This window comes from Capricornis sumatraensis, chromosome 6, assembly GCF_032405125.1.
Source record: "Capricornis sumatraensis isolate serow.1 chromosome 6, serow.2, whole genome shotgun sequence".
NCBI classification, from domain to species: domain Eukaryota; kingdom Metazoa; phylum Chordata; class Mammalia; order Artiodactyla; family Bovidae; genus Capricornis; species Capricornis sumatraensis.
In genome coordinates this window covers 107,525,552-107,541,461 of record NC_091074.1, presented here as the reverse complement: position 1 = coordinate 107,541,461, position 15,910 = coordinate 107,525,552, and the positions used below count along the sequence as shown (strand labels likewise).

The 15,910-nt window shown below is 41.1% G+C and overlaps 1 protein-coding gene across 2 annotated transcripts in view; it reads left to right on the top strand.

Moving 5' to 3' along the window:
- CTNNAL1 (catenin alpha like 1) overlaps positions 1-15,910 on the top strand; it is a 57,340-nt gene that overhangs the window by 4,763 nt on the left and 36,667 nt on the right. For both annotated transcript variants that reach the window (XM_068973965.1, XM_068973966.1), the window contains exons 2-4: positions 6,251-6,440; positions 13,351-13,538; positions 15,269-15,388. In XM_068973965.1, coding sequence (XP_068830066.1) covers positions 6,251-6,440; positions 13,351-13,538; positions 15,269-15,388 — 498 coding nt within the window. The remainder of the gene's footprint in view (positions 1-6,250; positions 6,441-13,350; positions 13,539-15,268; positions 15,389-15,910) is intronic.

Genomic DNA, 15,910 nt, shown 5'->3' with positions numbered 1-15,910 from the left:
AAAAACCATAGCTTTGACTAGATGGACCTTTGTTGGCAAAGTAATGTCTCTGCTTTTTAATATGCTGTCTAGGTTTGTCATAGCTTTTCTTCCAAGGAGCAAGCGTCTTTTAATTTCATGGCTGCAGTAACCATCTGTAGCAGTTTTGGAGCCCAAGAATATAAAGTCTGTCAATATTTCCATTGTTTCCCCATCTATTTAATGTCATAGCAACAAGTCAAATTTAAAATAAACATTTCCTTAAAACTAAAACAAGAGGAGGGATACCTGTTAGCATAGCTTCTATTCAGTGGTACTCAAAATCGTAACCAATGCAACAAGACACGAAGTGAAAGGTGTAATGATAAGAAAGGAAAAATCAAAGTATAATTATCTACATAAGAAATGGAGTCTACAAATAAATTTTAAGAATTTAGAGGTTTAGTAGGTTCACTCAGTGTAAGAGTCTTAAGTCAGCTGCACTTTGCTCTGCATTAATAACAGAAAAGTAGTCCTAAAAAATGATACCAGTTATAAATCAACTTATACTCCATTAAAAATTTGTTTAAATTTTTAAATACCAGTTAGAATAAAAATGAAAGCAAAATATGTGTATATATGTGTCTAGTAAAAGAGTTGCTAAGCTTTGTGGGGAGTTTTATGAGAAGGCCAATTAAAGCTAAATAAATGGGAAGGAAGTACCATGTTCTTGGCTAGACTGACTTGATGTCATGGGCATATCAATTTTCCCTGTGCCAACTCGCTTCAGTCATGTCCAACTCTTCGCAAACTCATGGACTGTAGCCCATCCAGCTTCTCTGTCCATAGGATTTCTCAGGTAAGAATATTGGAGTGGGTTGCCATTTCCTCCTCCAGGGAATCTTCCTGACCCAGGGATTGAACCTGAGTCTCCCGCATTGCAGGCAGATTCTTTACTATCTGAACCACTAGGGAAGCTCCCAATTTTCCCTATTGATATGTAAATTTAATGCGATTCCAATGAAAATTTCAACAGGATTTTTTGAGTAGAATTTGATAAAAGTAATTCTAAAATTTATATGAAAGAGCAGAAACCCAAGAATATCAGAAGAGAAACAAGGTGGGTGGAGTTGCTCTACCAGATTTCAAGTCTTATAAAGCTAGAGAAGGCAAAGGCAACCCACTCTAGGACTCTTGCCAGGAAAATCCCACGGACGGAGAGGCCTGGTAGGCTGCAGTCCGTGGGGTCGCTAAGAGTCGGGCACGACTGAGCAACTTCCCTTTCACTTTTCACTTTCATGCATTGGAGAAGGAAATGGCAACCGACTCCAGTGTTCTTGCCTGGAGAATCTCAGGGACGGAGGAGCCTAATGGACTGCCGTCTGTGGGGTCGCACAGAGTCGGACACGACTGAAGCAACTTAGCAGTAGCAGCAGCAGAATAATTAAGACAATGTGGATTTAACAGAGATGGACAAAGAGACTAGTGAAACGGAATAGAGAACTTAGGAACAATCACACACATATGGAAACTTGGTAATTCACAGAATGGGCACTTCTTGTCAGTAGGAAAAGGAAGAACTTCTTAAAAAATGAGGATAATTGGTTCTCTAAATAGAAACACATGATATTGCATCTCTGTCTCACATTATATACAGAAACAGTTCCAAATGGATTAAAAATATCAATATGGAAGTAAAAACTTACAGTACTTTTAGGCAAAAAAAAAATGGGCAATATTTTCCCCACCTCATGGTAGGAAAGGAATTCTTAATAGACCAAAAGCGAAGATTAATATATTTGCTCCATTAAAATGAATCTTTGTCAGAATTGAAAGGATAAGCCATAAAACAAGAGAATATGATTGCAACAGAAATAACCAACAAATGATTGTAGCTCCCAGAATAAAGAACGCCAATGAATCAAAAATAAGATTACCCATTAAAAATTGGTAAAATAAGTAGTCATGTTGCAGAAGAGGAAACAGATGTCTAACACATATGTGAAAAGATGCTCAGCTTTATTAGAAATCAGTGAAGTACAAGTTAAAACCACAGCACAAGCGTTGGAATGTGGAGCTAATGGAAATGTCTGTAGTACAACCATTTTGGAAAACAATTTGATGTAATATATTAAAGTTGACAGTAGGTATTACCTACGCCCAGTACTTTCACTCTTAAATCCACACCCTAGGAGAAAGTCCTGCACGTGTGTTAGACACATAGTTTGGAATGTTGATAGTCAGTTTGCTTTTAACGGCTCCAAACTGAAAACTACCCAAACGTCTTTTAGCATTAAAGATGTTTAAATAAAGAGTGCTAGGTTCATAAAATGAGATACTGCTGTAGCAGTGAAATGAATGAACCATGGCTATAATTATCAGTCTGGATGAATCTCAAATGTTAAGGAGAAAAAATTAAAAGGTTCAAAGCAGGCAAAACAAAACCATGTATCATTTAAGGATATAACAGAGGTGCAACAGTTATAATAAGGGGATGATGAGCACAAAATTAGGACAGTGGTTTCTTTTGGCTGGTGAGGGGGTGATCTGGAAAGTGAGGGACCCATAGGGCACCTGAATTTTCAGAGGTGCTGGTATGGTGTTTTCTGAAGGTCGGTGGTAGGTGTGTTTTGCCTTCCTGTCATTTCTTTAAATGATACAAATATCTATTATATACACTCATTTGTTGTATGTTTTGTAATTCAGACAGTTTTTTTACATGCTCTGGGCTAAGTCCCAAGCACAATTCCTGCAGAGCAGCACCCACCTTCTTTAATAATCACTTTATTCTTCCTGTCAAAACTCCCACTCCCAGTCTTACAATGCTTTTATCCAAGGAAGGGAAGAGGGCAATCTGCCACACAGCCCCACCCTAGCCTGGAATGTTATTCTACCACCCACCAGTCTTTTCCTGTCTGTGATAGATTTACTCCACTCGCCATTACACAGAGGCTTGAAATCTCTAGGGTAGCTCCCCTGTCTTCTTGATTCTCATTGCACTGTCCTGGAAGCTTTCAGGATCTATGGTCTCACCAAGTTGGAGATGCATTGAGTCCATATGGGGCGCTCTGCTGATCTCTGTATGTGAATGAATATAGTTGTTTTTAATGCAAAGGTGAAACAGAAATGGTGTAAAAAGTGAGTGAAAGAGCCCCTTTTCCTGCTTTTAAAGACCTCAGCATGATTCAGTGTGCTTTCTTCTATATTGGTCTCTATAGCAGATTAGTCAATTTTTATATGTTGTAATTTTGAGAGTTTACTAGTGAGTTAAGCCCAGAGATGAACTTCTCTGTCCTGGGCTGACTCCCTTGTTTTTCAGGTCTCAGGGAATTAAGACTTTGTTCTGTTTTCTGGCCTACTGCTAGGCTTGTTTATTTTTCCTTCCTGGATCTTCACCTCTTTTCTTATCGTCCCACAAAATAAACTAAGATAATCCATTACAATCAAGAGATTGCTGTCAGTTATTCTAGAAAATAAGATAGCATCACAAACATGAGGAAAGAACAGATTCTAGAAATGTAAATTGGATAACATCTAATCATTATGTGAAAGTGTTAGTGACTCAGTCATGTCTGACTCTGTGACCCCCATGGACTGTAGCCCACCAGGCTCCTTTGTCCATGGAATTCTCCAGGCAAGATTACTGGAGTGGGTAGCCATTCTCTTCTCCAGGAGATCTTTCTGACCCTGGGATCCAACCTAGGTGTCCTGCATTGTAGGCAGTTCCCTGGTGGCTCACATGGTAAAGAATCTGCCTGCAATGCAGGAGTCCCGGGTTGGATTCCTGAGTTGGGAAGCCCCTCTGGAGGAGGGCATGGCAGCCCACTCCAGCTTTCTTGCCTGGAGTATCCCATGGACAGAGGAGCTTGATGGGCTATAGTCTATGGGGTCGAAAAGTGTCAGACAGGACTGAAGTGACTTAGCATGCAGTCATTATGTAATGTTTACTAAATACCAGACACTCTTCTAAGCATTTATTTACCACGTGGGTCTCTCCATAGCATTGGTTGTCCTCCATGATTTGGTAGCTGGTTTTCTTCCACAGTGATTGATCCCAGAGAGAGAGAGAAAAATGTAAGTCACAATGTGTTTTAATACCTACTCTCAGAGGTACATCCTTGCTTCTACTTTATTCTAATCGTTAGAAGTGGGTCACTAATTTCATCTCACTCAAGGGGAGAGAAGTGAAGCTTGAAAGGAGAAATATTGAAGAACTGGAGCACACATTTTAAAACCACTACTGAGATTAAACCACTGTCCTCAAAAATTGTTGAGTGACTTGTCACACAGAGTCAAATACAAACTCTGTTCCAATTCACAGCCTTAGATGGCTGGTCCCTGCCTACCTGTTGGATATTGGTTTTACACTTGTCCTCTTGCCCATTATTCTTTATTCTGGCCTTACTTTATTCTTTGAAAAAAAAAGAACAGTCTCATTCTGAAGGATGCCCCTCCTTTTTCTTTTCTTCCCTTATTTTTCTTAAACAGTTATTTCTTCTCCCTGCAATACTTTATCCTTTCATGTTTACCAGCCTCTCTACTTGGATTGCAAGGAGATCCAACCAGTCCATTCTGAAGGAGATCAGACCTGGGATTTCTTTGGAAGGAATGATGCTGAAGCTGAAACTCCAGTACTTTGGCCACGTCATGCGAAGAGTTGACTCATTGGAAAAGACTCTGATGCTGGGAGGGATTGGGGGCAGGAGGAGAAGGGGACGAGAGGGGATGAGAGGCATCACTGACTCGATGGACGTGAACTCCGGGAGTTGGTGATGGACAGGGAGGCCTGGCGTGCTGCGATTCATGGGGTCGCAAAGAGTCGGACACGACTGAGCGACTGAACTGAACTGAACTACTTGATATCGTTTAGTGAAAGTGAGTGAGTGAAGTTGCTCAGTCGTATCCGACTCTTTGCGACCCCGTGGACTGTAGCCCACCAGGCTCCTCCGTCCATGGCATTCTCCAGGCAAGATTACTGGAGTGGGTTGCCATTTCCTTCTCCAGGGGATCTTCCTGACCCAGGGATCAAACCCGGGTCTCCCACATTGCAGGCAGACACGTTACCCTCTGAGCCACCAGGGAAGCCCATGATATCATTTAGATCACTTCTTCATAGAAGGAAGGTCACCTTATCTCTGGTAGCTTACACAGATACTTTCTGTCACATTGTCTTATTTTAACGTTTTGTATAGCATTTACATTAATTTCTTTAACCTATTTGTGTGATTATTGTGTCTCCCCTCACTCCACTAGAATGTAAGCTCCGTGAGATTGTGGGCCTTTTCTTTCTTGTTCATTGCTGTTTGTAGGCAATAAAATTGCCTAGAATTTTATTTGGCATATGATAGGTGTTCAACAAATATATTGTGTACAATTGAATTATTGTTATCTGGTTAGACTGTAAACAGAATGAGGGCAGGATTGTGTTCGTCCTGTTCAGTGATGTATCCTCAGGACCTAGACTCTGGAACATTTTCAAAATTTGAAAAACAGTATGAGAGATGAGGAAATTTAGAGAGATTTTTAAGTAAATTTCCCTAGATGATTTAGCTAGTAATGGCAGAGCCAAGAAACTAACAAAACTATGAATACCACAACACGTAAAGTGCTTGCCACGTAGTAGCTGATCAAAGAACAAGCCTCTTCCTCTTAATTCTCTATTCTGATCTTTGTTAATATATTATAGAAATTATTTCAAAGTTATATGCAGTTTACATGTACCATTTGGGATTTACATTTTTCATGTAACATTCTTTAAATATTTTTATATGTCACCATAGATTACATTGGTCCTTCGAAGTGTCTGGTTATTTCAGTAAGCATCTATGGTTCACATAGCATTTTGTACAACCTACACACTGTGCTAGGCAGCAGAGTGATGTGCCTGGTGAACAAAATGCTGTCTCTACTCTCACAGCAGCCCAAGTCACGGTCGAAGGATCTAGACCTGAAGTGCTTTGGTTTCCTGTGGATTCTTTGGATGTAAGAATCCACCCTCTTCTACTTTTCTCCCGTCTTTATGATTTGTTGATCTGTCTGGAGGGTTTACAGAAATGTGTGCCCTTGATAACCCCCCTCAGGTACATTTGGAATTGTTATTAAAGGAAACACTGACCTCAGGAGAGATGCAAGGTGTTTGCTGGTTGTCTCTGGGTTGAAGCATTAAACCTATCAATTAATTGAGTTTATTAGGCTATTGTATGCTGGGTTGATTTTCTTGGTCTTTGTGATATCGCTTTAAAAAAATACTGAGATAAACTTTAAGCAGTTTACTTTTATCTTTTATTTTTAGATCACCACACTTATTAATCATAAAGATAATACCAAAAAGTCTGATAAAACTCTGCAAGCAATTCAGCGTGTCGGACAAGCCGTCAACTTGGCGGTTGGAAGATTTGTTAAGGTGGGGGAAGCTATAGCCGATGAAAACTGGGACTTGAAAGAGGAAATAAAGATTGCCTGCATTGAAGCTAAACAAGCGGGTACGTTGAAGCCTGTTTATACGAATTTTATTGCTTTGGATATCATGACAAATGATGGTCTTGTGTCGAGTAAAAATGTATACTGCCTTTTAATCCTGTTAGTACAGATGCGTAGGTCATTAAAGCCCTGGATTAGCTTCCAGGAATATCGAATGTCTCTTGGATCAAGTCCTAAATCTGCGTCATTGAATTTTTTCACTGGGCAGGGTAGAAGCCCACCACCCCTATGTATGTGTGCATTCAGTCACGTCCAGCTCTTTGCAAACCCATGGACTATAGCCCACCAGGTTCCTCTGTCTGTGGAATTTTCCAGGCAAGAAATACTGAAGTGGGTTGCCATTTCCTACTCCAGGGGATCTTCCCGATCCAGGGGTCAAACCCACATCCCTTGCGACTCCTGCATTGGCAAGCGGATTCTTTACCACCCTTGCCATCAGCCATTGAACGTGAGAGGTGTAGAGAATGTGAGGCATGGGCTCTGCCATCAAGGACCATAGTAGCCTATTTACCACTATATGGAAAATGGAAATAAAAGTAAGCACGTTCTTGTGTCTACCGGAGACAAATCTGACTTCAGATTTCCTGATGTCTCAGACGTCTCTATAACTGGTAGCATAGAAGCCTGAGAGAACTGGGGAGTTTTGCTGGATACAAATAGTTTTGTTGAGTATCATTTATCCACTTATTCTTTAAATAAAAATTTACTGAGTGCTGGCCATATGCCAGGCATTCTTCTAGACCAAAGGGATATAGCTACACAGAAGTCAAAAAAAAGTCTGTCCTTGTGGAGCTTGTATTCTAGAGAGGGAGACACAAATGAACAGACAGATAAGTGCCCAATGGCAGGTAGTGATAGTTATGGAAAAGATGATAAGGCAGCATAAGGGATCAAGATCGCCAGGAGAAATATCAGTAACCTCAGGTATGCAGATGACACCACCCTTAAGGCAGAAAGTGAAGAGGAGCTAAAAAGCCTCTTGATGAAAGTGAAAGAGGAGAGTGAAAAAGTTGGCTTAAAGCTCAACATTCAGAAAATGAAGATCATGGCATCTGGTCCCATCACTTCATGGCAAACAGATGGGGAAACAGTGTCAGACTTTATTTTTGGGGGCTCCAAAATCACTGCAGATGGTGATTGCAGCCATGAAATTAAAAGACGCTTACTGCTTGGAAGGAAAGTTGTGACCAACCTAGATAGCATATTGAAAAGCAGAGACATTACTTTGCCAACAAAGGTTTGTCTAGTCAAGGCTATGGTTTCTCCAGTGGTCATGTATGGATGTGAGAGTTGGACTGTGAAGAAGGCTGAGCACCGAAGAATTGATGCTTTTGAACTGTGGTGTTGGAGAAGACTCTTGAAAGTCCCTTGGACTGCAAGGAGATCCAACCAGGCCATCCTAAAGGAGATCAGTCCTGGGTGTTCATTGGAAGGACTGACGCTAAAGCTGAAACTCCAGTACTTTGGCCACCTCATGCGAAGAGTTGACTCACTGGAAAAGACCCTGATGCTGGGAGGGATTGAGGGCAGGAGGAGAAGGGGATGACAGAGGATGAGATGGCTGGATGGCATCACCGACTCGATGGACGTGAGTCTGAGTAAACTCCGGGAGTTGGTGATGGACAGGGAGGCCTGGCGTGCTGTGATTCATGGGGTCGCAAAGAGTCGGACACGACTGAGCGACTGAACTGAACTGAAGGGTTAGGAGACCAAAGAAAGTCTCTTAGGGAGGCCAGCAGGGTTTCTCAGTTGGTGATGCTGTTGATGTTTTAGACTGGATAATTATTTGTTGGTAATTCTTTGTTGGGGTTGGAGGCTGCCCTGTGCATTGTAGAGTCCCCAACTGCTACCTATTGGATGTCAGAAAATCCCTTCTTCAGCCATTGAAGCAACCAAAAATGTCTCAACATTCCCAAATGTCCTTTGAGGAATCAAAATGGCCCTGAGTTGAGAACTAGTGAAACAGGGAGAGAGGAAATCTCTCTAAGGGAGTAACACCGGAGCAGAGACAGCACTGAAATGAGGACCCCAGCTATGTTAGTATCTGGGGGAAGGACTTTCCTAACCAGGAGTAGAGTGAGAACAGGTATGGCTTTCTAGGCAAAGAGAGGTATTTTGGACTGTTTTCTCAGTGTCTTGGGGCTAGTGGAAGGTCTGGTGCAGGGTAGTGACACAAGTTCATTTATAGTTTGAAAGGATCCCTGGTGGCTTCTGTACAGAGAATAGATTTTAGGAGCTATGAGAGTGAAGCCAGAGAGCAGTTAGGAGGCTGTGATAGATGATGGTGACTTAGGCCCAGCGATAGCATTTGAGGTGGTGCAAAGCAGTTGCATTTGGTTATATTGAAAAGGAGCTGGTAGGTTTTGCTGATAGTTTGGATGTGGGATGTGATAGGAAGAGGGGTCATGGACAACTCCAAGGTTTGGTGGGTAGATGATGGCACTGTTAATTGAGGTGGGCAACCCTGAGGGAGGAGCAGGTGTGTTTGGAGTGTCATTGTCGGGGGAACGGAGTGGGTGAGATAAGGCCAAGTAGTGTGAAGGGGCCAGCTAGACGATACATGCCCTGATGGTACCTGAATGGCTTCCGGCCCTGCTCTGTACTTGATAGATTGAGGAATTTGGGGCCAGATGAAAGACAGTAGGTTTATGTTAGAAATCTTCCTGGTTGCATGGGAGAAATGAACAAATGAGGGATAATTGAGAGAGCGTTGAGACTGAAGGCAGAGAGATTAATATGGAGTTGATAACACTTTTCTGTTGTACCAGGCTAAATCAAGACAGTGTTGTAGGGGTATAAAAGGCAGAAAAAGTACACTAAATAGTCACTAGGTGATTAAATGATAGCATTTGGTTATTGATTAAAGCAAAGGGAGGATTCTGAGTTTGGGTTTCTAGTCACTCACTAGGATATGTCAATAGAATAGAAATGAGATGGCCTTAGTCTATTCATAATGTATGTTTTGCCTCATATTAAGAGAGATTTAAGGAAATTTCTTTGTGGTCCAGTGGGTAGGACTCATGCTTTCACTGCCAAGGCCCAGGATCAATCCCTGATTGGGGAACTAAGATCCTGAAAGCTGTGAGGTTTGGCCAAAAAAAAAAGAGAGAGAGATGTAAGAGTTACAATTAAATATATGATTAATAAACCCATTAAAATAGAGATGTAAAAGAGTTACAATTAAATATATGATTAATAAACCCATTAAAATAGGAGATGAATATAAGTATACTAGAAATGAATTGGCCAACATTGTTACTCCAATTAAACATGAAATTTATCTTTCTGCTTCCTGAAAAGCTAGACAAAAAATGTGGGAAAGAAATGGTTATTTAATTCTCATTGTTTGTTGGAAGGAAACGAACCAGCTCGTCAAGAGGAGAGAGGCTTTTTTCCAGGAACTAAATTGTGTGGGCACTTACACAACAGACATTATTACATAATGCAATGGACAATTCCACGGAAAATGGAGAGACATTCTGCACATTATTGTTTCTTAAGCGAATCCTTAATTAAAGCAAGAGTAAGGATTTTTAAATGAAAGGGCAGTCCGAGTCCTCACCTTATTGGCTTCCTAGCATGCCACTGTGCTCTCAGTGTTGGGGGAATGGGGCCGTGTACAGCTGCCCCAGCTCCAGCAGGCTGTGCGGCCCTGAAAGGCCTGTAAGCCGAGGAGCGCCGTGCGGGCATATTCGGGAGGCTGTCTGGTATCATGGTCTCCACATGTTCTCTCTTACGTGCAACGTCCTTTTCCTTCTTGAGAACTGCCTCCTAAAGTCACTCAGATAAAAGGATGAGAACGGTCATTTGAGGAACACAGTCTCAGTTTTCTCGTCTATGAAACGGGGATATTGTTAGAGTTTATAGAAGTGTTTGATATAATCCATGTGGGCATTTGACACATAGAAAGTGCTCAGTAAATATTAGTTGTCATTACAATTATTAGTTTTAACTTTTCTTGTGTTGAGCTTTTGCATTATAGTTTTGCTGTTTTCTAATTTGAGGTATAATCGACATACAGCATTATACTTGTGTCAGGTATTCAATGGAATGGTTTTTCTTCTTGTAGAGACCTTAAGATTTACTCTGTAACACCTTTCAAATATGCAGTATAGTATTATTAACTACAGGTGCTAGTCTATACATTTATATCCCCATGACTTATTTATTTTATAGCTAGAATTTTATACCTTTTGACTCCACCCATTTCATCCACTGCCCCCCAACTGTTTTTACTTGGCTTCTAGTCAAGCTTTACATTTTCTATGGGTGCATAATAAATATTTGTATTTGACTGACTTCAGAGTTTTTGCTTTAAGACAAAACACTAATACATCTAACAAGTTAAAAAAATGACCACCGTGAATCTATAAGGCAACTTTGTGACTTTTCCAGGGAACTAATTTCAGAGTAGTCTATACTTGGAACAACTCTGTAATGTTAAGGAAGCATTTAACTTTGTTGGTACAGCTATCCAAATGTTACCATCTTGCAAACTTCAGGCTGAATGCCTGAGGTGTAGTCAGAAAAAGGAAAGGTTAAAAGATGCTATATGTGCAAGCTCATATTAATATATTTGAGGATTGAGAACTGCTGGAAAAAGGAACATTTTCCAGGGGTGCAGAGGAAACATTTTTATACTACTTGCTATTGCAAAGTGGTACTTTCCCTCCAACTCCTTTTTCTGTACATTCAAGTTTAATTCTAACCTCTCTTTTCTCTTTATATTTTGCTGTATAATCTTTGTATTGGTTACCTATTGCTGTGTAACATATTAACCCAAACTTAGCAACTTAAAACCACAAACATCTCTTCCCTCACGTAGTTTCTGAGGGTCAGAAATCAAGGAATAGCTTAACCAGCTGGTTCTGGGTCCGTGTCTCTTGTGAGATTGCACGCAGGGTGTTGGCTGGGCCTGCAGTTGTCTGAGCTTTTGGCTGGACTGCAGGATCTGCTTTCAAGCTCCGCCCCTCGATGATTGGCAGTCTTCACATTTTTGCCAGCTGTTGACCGGAGGGCCCGGTTTCTCCCCATATGTACCTGTGTGTGGTAGTGGCTACGTACAGCATGGTAACGGCTTGCCTCAGAGGGGAAGAGAAACCAAGATATCAGCCTCATCGTCTTAAACAACATGACTTTGGCGGTAACATACTATCATTTCTGCCAGGCCAACCCTGGTACGACGTGGGAGGAGGTAACACAAGGGTGAAAATATCAGGAGGTGGGGACCATTGGGAGCCACCTTGGAGACTGGCTACCGCAGGTTTCATCTGTTAGTGGAACTCCAGCTGTGGTCATGATATGTCACCATTCCATATGTAGTGGCTTATCTTTTGGGTTTTCCTGTGTCGTATCTGGTTCCCATTGTCTGAAACTAAGTTTTTCATCTCCCTTCCCGTGCCCTACTGACTTTTTTAAGTGACTTGGGTTTACAACCTTGAAGCCATTTTTTCCCCTTTTCCTTTCCTTCTTATCAGTTGTTAAGGTCCTGATTTTGTATTTTCTTAACTCAGTGTCTCTCACATCGTCTTTTTTTAATATTCCTATGGCTGTCATCCTGGTAAGATCCTTACCACTTCACATCCACAATTAAAATAGCTGCGTGATTAGTAGCCTGGCTCTGAATCTCTCCTTTCCAGTCCATTTTATGTGCTTCTATCAGACTAATCTTCCTGAATCTTGACTTCATTACATCATACCTTGTGATATATCCGTTAAAATACAGGTAATTGTTCTCGGCTTCCTTAACCTCTTGGGAGTTTGTAATAGTATTGACAGGAGGGTTTATGTGAGGAAAATCGATACATTATGGATTCAGATTTATTTAGGACTTGAAAAATGATCTTGAACAAGATGATGAAAAGCTTATTTAAGAAAAAAATGTACTTAATTAAAAAGTAGAAACTACAGTCCAGTTTCAATTGGGGGGGATAAGAAATATTTGAATTGTTTTATTGATGGATAATTGCTACTACAGAAATTGAAATACTTTCATAGCAACAGTGAAGAAGAGACTTTTTCTAGAGGTGGGGAGCTGGTTTGATAGAATGGCTTATGCTGGGCATCGTGAAAAGTGTGTATTCAGACAGCAAGCCTGAGGGCCAGCCTGGGACTTGAGTCCTTAGGAGTAGTTTTGTTTTGCCACCAGAGCCCAAGCTGACCAGCAGATGAGCTTGCTTATTGTTCCCCTCTGCTACTGAGGGCTGATTTCGCCAGTTTCCCTTGTCACTGAGGATGCCTCCTGCTGATGCCCAAAACTTTGTCTTCTCTCCCTGATTGTCCGGAAAAACCCACGCCCCTTCAGATTGTGAAGACAGGCAGTGACGCCTTCTCCCGTGTAACCACCAAACCCCCACCCTGCCCCCCCAATCTCTATCCCCTCAGTTCAGTTCAGTTTAGTCTCTCAGTCCTGTCCGACTCTTTGCGACCCCATGAACTGCAGCATGTCGGGCCTCCCTGTCCATCACCAACTCCTGGAGTTTACGCAAACTCATGTCCATTGAGCTGTTGATGCCATCCAGCTGCCTCTATCCCCTCACCCCTGGGCAAACCCTGGGCAGCTGTTCACTGCTCTGCTTTTAGGTTCTTCTTTGGTTATTGGCTCTCGGGATCACTCTTACTTAGTCTTTAAGAACAGGCTTTGGGGATCATGTAGTTTGCATACCACTGGAAACAAAAGTTATAACATTTTTCAAACTCGCTGAAGGCAACAATTTTTCACAGGTCTAAGGAATGTGCTGTTATTATGCCTTTAGGGATCCTTGTATGATAATCTTTGGGTTCATCAGGAGCTATTTCTTATTCCTGAAGTCGAGTTTCTACCCACTGAGCACATGACCTTAAAATCTGGATTTTAATTTGTGTATATTATTCCCAGTTTAATTTTTCCCCCTCCCCCACCTTTCTTCTTAGGAGAAACAATCGCAGCACTTACAGATGTGAGCAGCCTGAATCGTCCAGAATCAGATGGCCAGATCACAATTTTTACAGATAAAACAGGAGTCATAAAGGCTGCAAGATTACTTCTTTCTTCAGTGACGAGAGTGTTGCTACTGGCAGACCGAGTAGTCATTAAGCAGATAATAAGATCGAGAAATAAGGTACTTACCTTCCGGATGCCTCTGCTTGTGTCTTTCAGGGGTGTTCAGAAAGTTGGTTTTTAAGTTAATTGCAAGTAATTTAGCAATGTTTGTCTATTTCAATTGGTTATTATTCTGATTGTCTATAGTTTAAAAGTGGTGTTTCATCTATACCTATAATTCCTAAATGTTGGTACACTGGACCTAAACTTTTGATTACAAATAACATTTCTTCTCAGAAAGCCATTATCTGCTTGTCGAGATTTATTGGTGAAAACTTTTGATGTGTACAAATTTGGGATAAATAGTCAAGTACCATGACAATGTATGTAGTGGAAACCTACCCGATGAAAATACTGAATTCCTCAGTACCTCCCCCCACCAAGGCAGATATAATAGTAACGATTTTTATGCTTAAGAAAGTGCTTGGGTGGGAGGGAGGCTTAAGGGGGAGGGGTTATTTGTATACTTACAGCTGATTCATGTTGTTGTACAGCAGAAACTAACATAACATTGTAAAACAATTATCCTCTAATTAAAGAAAAAGCTCAGTCACCTGAAACCACGATTATGCACATTATAAAATTTCTGTATGCTGAGTTTCTAAATATTACTGAATAATGACAAAATTTAAAGAACAGATTTTAACTCTCCCAGTCTAGACCTCTTCTAGTCTCTCAGATAATAGCCATTATCTTCTCCATCATCTGGGAGCCAGGGTGTGTATTGATACAATCACTTTTTTCCCTGGATAATCCCTGAGGCAAGGGAGAGCAGTCAGCCAGAGAAGGGACCCACCCTCCCACTGGTTTGAAGACAAGACTACCTGGAAAAGTGTAAGATTAAAGAGAAAATTTAGAGAGGTGGATGGACAGTGCTAGAGGAATAAGAAAAACCTTCCTCTCTCTGGAAGACAGAGGTTTTGCTCGGTGGTGGGATCTGCCTTATCTGCCGTAGTCGCCTGGACTTCCTAAGCTGCCAGGGCACATTAACATGCCAAACATCTATCATAGCCTCATTAAAAATAAGTAAACACAGGATATCTGTGTTTTCTTTACCTGTCTTGGTCTGACTAAAACTAATCCAGTACTGTTATTTCAGAGAAAAGAATTTGAAAATATGTTTCACATCTATTTACTTTATTTCTGATATCAAGAAAATACATAACACTGTCTGTTGGCTGTGTTACAAACATGCCGTCTATCCACCCCTGGCTGCCCAAAACTTCTTGACAGTTATTCACCACAAGCAGTTTCTGACTGACTCAGACTTTTCCTGCTCCTGAAGTCCCCCATTTCCCTTCCACTCCTCAGTTTTCCGTCCACCTTTCTGAGAAGGTGGGATTTCCCCAGCTCTGATTCTCAGAACCTTAAAGCTTCTTGTGTCATCGCTCATCCTCATCCCTGTCCTTGTTCTCTGAAGATTCGATCACCTTAGCCCTGCCCAGTTGGCACCTTCTCCAGACTTTGTTACATAAATGGGAGCTCTTGCATATTTAGTCATTTCATTTACTTTTTCTTTTAATTTTCAAGGAAGCCCAAGTCTTCCTATCCTAAAAAGAAATCATTCCCTAGATGACTCTTAACTTTTGAATCTACTTCTCGGAGCCCCTCCTCCTTCTCTGTCTTCTGGGACTCTTTCCCAGCCTTCCTCTAGAATTTAGAATTTCTCTTTTGTTCCTCTGTTGCCTCAGGCTTGATGTCTTAGTCTCTTTCGTATCTTAACCTGAAATAAAATAATCTCTTTTGCAGGTTCTTGCAACTATGGAAAGGCTGGAGAAAGTGAATAGCTTTCAAGAGTTTGTCCAAATATTCAGTCAGTTTGGGAATGAAATGGTGGAGTTTGCACATCTCACTGGAGATAGACAAAATGTATGTATTTACCCTATTTACAAGTCTCGAGATACATGCATACTTTTCAGTTTGGTTAGAGATGTGATCTTTGTGATCATTTGAATTGGTTGTCTTGCTTATTAAATCTCTAACCTTGTTCTTAAAAGCCTTTCCTAAAGAAGCCAGGATAAAGTAAATCGATCCGTGTGTTTTTTGTTGCTCACAGATAATAGTTAAATATTTTCCCACCTCTCACACTGGGAAAGGTCATACTTGCCTTCAAGGCCCAATTCAAGTACTTCCTCTTTTATAGAATTTTCCATTTGACTCTTCTACAAGGGCTCAGGCAAATAAATGAGTCATCATACGTATCCTGATAATATTTTATTACACATCTCTGTTATTGTTCTTTGTGTAACTTGTTATATATTATTCTATTGTTACATCTTTCTATAATTGTTCTGCTGCTGCTAAGTCGCTTTAGTCATGTCCGACTCTGTGCAGCCCATAGACGGCAGCCCACCAGGCTTCCCCGTCCCTGGAATTCTCCAGGCAAGAACA